This window comes from Apteryx rowi, unplaced genomic scaffold, assembly GCF_003343035.1.
Source record: "Apteryx rowi isolate R43461 unplaced genomic scaffold, aptRow1 scaffold_3, whole genome shotgun sequence".
Classification (NCBI taxonomy): Eukaryota; Metazoa; Chordata; class Aves; order Apterygiformes; family Apterygidae; genus Apteryx; species Apteryx rowi.
The window spans coordinates 8,813,406-8,819,766 of NW_020449418.1; the positions used below are offsets into that span (position 1 = coordinate 8,813,406).

Consider the following 6,361-nt stretch of genomic DNA (forward strand, 5'->3'; position numbering starts at 1 on the left):
CGGCGGGCGCGGCGGCGGCGGGGCATGGTCCTTGAGGTGCAGGCGGTCCTTCTCCTCCTTGTCCTTGACGGCGTCTTTCTTCTTGAAGCGGCGGCGGCGGCGGAGGAAGCTGCCGTTCTCGAACATGTTGTAGGAGTCGGGGTCGAGGGTCCAGTAGCTGCCCTTGCCGGGCTTCTTGTCGTCGCGGGGCACCTTGACGAAGCACTCGTTGAGGGAGAGGTTGTGGCGGATGCTGTTCTGCCAGCCCTGCTTGTTGTCCCGGTAGAAAGGGAACCGCTCCATGATGAACTGGTAGATCCCGTTCAAGGTGATCTTTTTATCGGGCGCGTTTTGGATGGCCATGGTGATGAGGGCGATGTAGCTGTACGGCGGCTTCACCATATCCTTGGGCTGCGGCGGCGGCGTGTAGGGCCCGTAGGCGCGGGCCATGCCGGCCGGGTACTGCTCGTGGGCCGGGTGGGAGTACATGCTCATCGGGGCCGGCATGGCCGTGTAGCCCCCGCCGGCCGCCGCGGCGGCGGCCCGGTAGTAGCTCTGCTCTCCGCCGAGGTACGGCACCACTCCCAGGGAGTTGGGACTGGACACGGAGTAGCGAGCCTGCATGTCCTCCCGTCAGTTTTCCCCCACCCTCCCCGCCGGACCAAACAGCGCGTCCCTTCCCCCTCCACCCCTCCGCCGCTCCGCGGACCGAGCAGGACCGGGCGGCCGGGCAACCCCCACCCCCCCACCCCCCCGGCGAAGCGCGGAAAAAGGCAGGAAGAATAACGCCGGCAGCGCCGAAAGGCTCCTCTTCTGCGCCCAGGAAAGCCCACCGGCGAACTCCCGCACTCCACGCGGAAAAAAATCAAAAGGAAAAAAAAAAGGAAAAAAGGGGGAAAAAAGGAAAAAAATTGAAAAAAAGATGGGGGAGGGAAAAAAAAGTAATCGCCGCGGAGAAAGCAACTTCCAAACGTAGAAAGAATATTAAGAAAATAAAACCTTTGCACAGAGGCTCCCACGCTCCCAGTTCCTTGTTCCACGGGGATCTGCAACAAGTTGTCTGAAAAGGAGGGACAAAAGTAGAGGGATGTGTTTTGTTGGTCTTTTTTTTAAGCGAGGAGAAGAAGAAAAAAAAAAATCCACCTTCCCGATCTGCCAGTGCAAACTCTCCCTCTCTCTCTCTCTCTCTCTCTCTCTCCCTTTTTTTTTCAGTCTCTTTTTCAGTCGCAGGCTGCTTTGGGAAGCATCGGAAAAACTCCTGAACTTTTGAGCATCCGTCACTACGGCGAGAACTTTTTTACGCACTTACAGTTYTCTCCTTTTTTTTTTCCTCTCGCTCCTCTCTCGCTCTCCCCCCACCACTTTTTTTTTCTTTTCCTCCTTTTGCAGGCGGTCCAGCTCCGCCCCGCCGAGCCCGGGCGGCCAATGAGGGCCGAGAGACACCCGCGGCTCTGAATGAGGAGGGAAAAAAAGAGAGGGGGGGGGGGGGGAAGGCGAGAGAGAGAGAGAGAGAAAAGAAGGGAAAAAAAAAAACCCTGCAGCAGCCGTAGGAGTTGCAGCTCTCGGGGACCGGCCACACACGCTCGCCGGCACACGCGGATACCTGAGAGCCGCGGAGCTGGGGCTCGCGCGGGACGGCGCGCATTCGCGCAAGATGCGCGCGCGCGCGGGGCCTGCGCGGGTGCGCGCCGCCCCGCGCGAGCCCTGCCGCTCGTGCACACCCACGCGCGGCCGTACGCGCGCGCGGCCATCTCACATGCCCCGGACACACGCACGTCGTGCATATGTGTATATTTATATAAATATAAATAAATATAAATATATATATATATATACACACTGTCCCCGAGGTCTTCTCAGCCACGCGCGCACCGCCTCTCTGCCACGCGTGTTTCTTTTCCCTTTTCCTTTTTTTTGTTTTGTTTGTTTGCCTGCTTTCTTCTTACCCTCCCGTCGGGCGCTCTCCTCCCTTGCCTCCAGCTCCCCTCCGGGACGCGGCAGCTTCCCCGCGTGTGTGCGGGCTTGCTCTGCGCCCTCCGCGGCCGGGGCAGCGCTGCGCCACACCGGCTCCGCGCACCCCCACGCCCGCGGGGAAAGTGGGTATGTGTGTGCGCGTGTGCGGAGGGTGGGACGGGTGCCCCTGCCCGGGGACTCGCCAGCCGCCGGACCAAACGTTTCTGACGGGCTTGCGTTCTTGCAGCTGACAAGCTTTTGACGAGTGCTCCAAAGCTCCTTTTTATTCATCAGCCATGAAGGGCTTTCCTCTGTCGGTTCTCAAAGAAAGTGCCCGCTGCCTCTGCTGTTTATAAACACAGACACATTTCTTTGCACTGGTCTTTAGCTCGCTTGTTCAGGTAATCTTTACAGACCTTATGGGATGCTCTATAGTAGGCTGCTTATTTAATTATTTATTTAAGAGGGCATACTTTTGTTGCTAAGCTATTTCAGAGTGGACTCAGTGGCACGACAGGTGTGTAAAAAGGAAAGGGAAAAAAAAAAGGTGCGATAGAATGAGTGTTCCTTATATTGCCCGGCCGGTTCTGGTATGAAGATTTGGTTTCTGCTGTTACTGCATTTGTTTAAATATCAGAAAGAATATCTGGGCTTTAATGAGACGTTTAGAATACCACTTTAACGGGAGCTCAAAGGCAGCTGGGAGGGAGGGTTTGTTTTTTCCTTTTGTTAATTTTCATTTGCTGTTACATTTTGGAGAAGAAGATTATGTTTTCGTACTTCACATGTGGGAAGAGTCGCATAAGTGTTTGAACAGTAGTATATTTTAACGGTATTTCAGGTATTTGAAATCCAACTCGGTACTCTATTCATTTCGTAGTCTATACCTCTGAAACGTCATCAGCGTTAATAAGAGATCAGTGGAAGGGAACAAGCTGAAGTGTACTTTTGGGGGTGGAATTTATACGGGAAAGACTAGCGTGTGTGTTTGTGAAATGAATTATCTTCCCTGGTCTTGTGACACTACAAATACGCCAAAAGACCCTTTTGGCTTCACTGATTTCAAAACTCCTTTCCTCACTTTTTGCTGTGATCGATAGCTTTTGGGGTCGTGTCTTGGGAGCGTGTTAGAGGTGCATCATTTGCTTGGTGATGTTTTAGGGGTATGTCTTTTCCCCTGATACACCAATCCTTTGGGTTTTCAAAAATACCTATTTTTTAAATGAGATGCAAGTAATGTGAAGGAGGTAATTTATATCTCCTAATATCTGCTCCTTTTCATATTCAAACATAACGGGTCTCCTTTTGGTAATAAATGTCAGTCCTTTAATGGTGAATTCATTATCCCGTTTAGCCTGTTGTATTTCGTCGTCTGGAATCTTTCACCTGCTCCTGCCTAATTAGACGTTTTCCCCTTTCCTCCCACCACTGCAGAATTAATAAATATGCAAGCACTGGTCTGTATGTCAATTCCAACACTTTATATTTTCAAAAACTCTTTCTTGCTTTGCTAAAAAAAAAAAAAAAAAAGAGAATGAAAGAAAGAAAAAAGAAAAAGTACATTTTAGCACGTTTCCCTGCAGTCCAGATCATCCGGTTTTCCCACGGTGTTACCCGCCATTAAAAACAATTTCCATACACTTCACGTTCACTTCCATGAACGACTGTAATTTGCTGCTCAGGGAGCCGAACCCTTACCGACTTTTCATTTTATCTGGACAACGTTTACGGTAGCGGGGCTGTTTCTCATGCATACTCTGTAGTAACACTCGAAATGTTTCAGCACAGGGGAGGGGGGGCATTAATCCGATGTATTTTGCCTCTGCTATGTTTTGCAGTAGCCACTGATTCTATAATTGTGAAGTGAAGCAAATACTAACCTGTGTTGAATTACATACCTCAAAACAGCAGGACTCTGGTTTCTCTATTTGAGGTATAAAAGTCACCATTGTGAAGATCGAGACTGGCATGTTCATATAGTGATCTGGGTTTCGTGCGCGTCTTGGGGGAGACCCAACGGCTTCACGGAGGCAGAAAGATCAGTTTTCCCACCGGTTTGTTTGGATACCACCCGGAAAGTCATTTGCGTTTGGGTTTTAGGCACGCGACTACACCACAGCACCGTGCTTCAAAAGCGCTATGTGCTTGTCATCTCCACCGTGGCCTCTGCACAGGAGAGACGTCTTCGAGCGGCGTTTTACGGGTGCCACTGGCGCGCGCGGAGGGAGCCCGCCGCCGCGCACACGCACACGCACACGCGCACGCACACGCGCACGCTCGCCCTCGCGGCCGCGCAAGGGGCGCCGCCGCCGGTGCCCACGGTCCGCCGCCCGCCGGGGAAGCCGCGCTTTTGCTGCGCTCCCAGGCTTCGTGTGTGCGTGTGTGGTCACTTGCTGCCTCTGCTTTTAACCTCATTTATGGAGATGTCAGAAAGAAAGATGACATCGGAGCGGTACACTCGGGGGCTGCCATCTGACCTGGGTAAAGCCCCAGGTGGACCTAAACAATTCGCCGTGGGTTGTCCTCTCCTCCCGAAGACCTAGAGGTGAACTGCTTTGCAGCCTCGGGCTGTCTATGTTTAGACATAGTCAGAGCTTCGCTTCTCCCTCCTTCTTTTGGCTCCAACATCACAGCAGTGTCCCTGTGACTCCGAAATCAGCCACCCAGCCCGGCTCTTTGCATCTCAGGATGCAGCTTTCCATGTTCCTTAAACAGCGGGCGACACTGCAGGAGAAAACCTCTCACATCCTTACTGGGGGAGTGTGCGTGGGGGGGATATGGGAGTGATCATATCAAATCTGTGCTTCACCACTTGGAAAGCTATTGTACCGAAGTCCCCTCTCTGTTCGTAACCGCAGGACATGGGTGACAGCCTGTCCCTCTCGTACTTGCAGCTAGCACCTCCGCGACTTGAGCCTATACAATTAACACGAGCTCTAAAGAAAAGCTCTGTTTTCGTGGCAGTCAGTTAAGCAAACAGGCGCGATTGTTGATAACGTGACTTAACAACTCCGTAAATAAGCCAAGGTAGTCTTCGAGTCCAGGCAGTTTTTTAGCATAAGACATCAAGAACAGAAATTAAGAAAACGACCCCTGTGTCCCCTCTGACATCCTTTAGGCTTTCGTTCCTGAATGACAAGCAAATTATTCTTTGCAGTAACACCGGCAACGGTCATTGGTTCTTCGCATATCTTACAAGAGAAATACTTCGATTTTATCTTTGGTATCTAAAACCGAATTTTGCAGTTAATTTACAAGAGAGAACAGAGACCATAAATAGGTCGGAGCCCGCGCGATTCATCTTCCCACGATAATTATCGTGGTCATACATATAATTCGCCTCTGTAACATAGTTTATATTCCAGAGATGCCACGGCACTAAGAAAAAAATAAACAAAAAAACCAAAACCTGTGCTGTGGGAAAGTATTTGTGTTGTTTCTGCAACTCAGGTAGAATAGTGTCGAAGAGACACACATATGCACACAGAAAAACCTCGCAAGCACGTAAGAAACTTTAAATTTGGTAGGCTCGCTAGTTCTGGCATCTCATGGTAAAATCCTAACAGCTGGGGGGTGGGGGGTGTCAGAAAGTCTCTCTCTGCAAAATCGACAAGAGATAGCAAGACCTGGATTTTTTTCCCCTTTACTTTGCGAGGTCCCTTGTCCCTTTTGTGTTCCTTTTCCTTCCTTACTTCCTTCCTTTCCCTGTGAGGGGCAGATAGGATGGAGGGGGGCTGAATCCATTGGATTTTCTGTGATTCTGTAAAGGAAAACACACACGGAGCAATGAAACCGGGAGCATGAACCTTTGCAGCCCCGTCCTGCTCCATCTCCACCTATTGCCTTAGCAGACGGGAGGAGAGAGAGACTTATTTGTATAAAGGGTTTATTTACATTAGAATGAAGCGACAGTTCCTAGTCTGGGAAGTGCTAAGTACTTGGCAAGTCATTAGGTAGCAGATAGAGATCAGCCCCTGGATACATTACTCCCTGGGTTTTGCATACTCGTTTTTAAGGGCTGAGCGGTTTTCCTGGAGGGTGCGAGGCAGAGGCAGGGGTGCGGAGAGGCCGGGGGGGGGAGTGCAGGGACCGGGGGGAGGGAGGCAGCCCCGGAGCAGCCGGGCCAGGGGGCGAGGGCCAGTCCGGCCTGGCCCGGCCCGGCCCGGCCCGGCGGGATTTGGGGAGGGAAGCTGGAAGCTCCCCGCGGCCGCTGCGGCCGAGGACCTGCGCAAGAGGATGCCGCCCCTCCTAGCCGATTAGTCATTTATACCGGAGCGGGGCTACTCGGAAAGCGGAGACTCAGGGCGGCCATAAAGGTTGAGATCTTTATCACCCGCGCAGACACCCGCGCCGCGCCGCGCCGCGCCGCGCCGCTGGGTGTTGCTTTTCCGGCGGCTCCTTCGACCGCCGCCGCCCCGGGCTCCAGCCG

General features: G+C 52.3%; 1 protein-coding gene across 1 annotated transcript in view; it reads right to left on the reverse strand.

Annotated features, from left to right (window-relative positions):
* FOXC1 (forkhead box C1) overlaps window positions 1-610 on the reverse strand; it is an 11,934-nt gene extending 11,324 nt beyond the window's left edge. Inside the window, exon 1 of the mRNA XM_026069696.1 lies at window positions 5-610. Within this exon, the coding sequence (XP_025925481.1) occupies window positions 5-603 (599 nt within the window). The 5' untranslated portion in view covers window positions 604-610. The remainder of the gene's footprint in view (window positions 1-4) is intronic.
* Window positions 611-6,361: the final 5,751 nt, after the last annotated feature.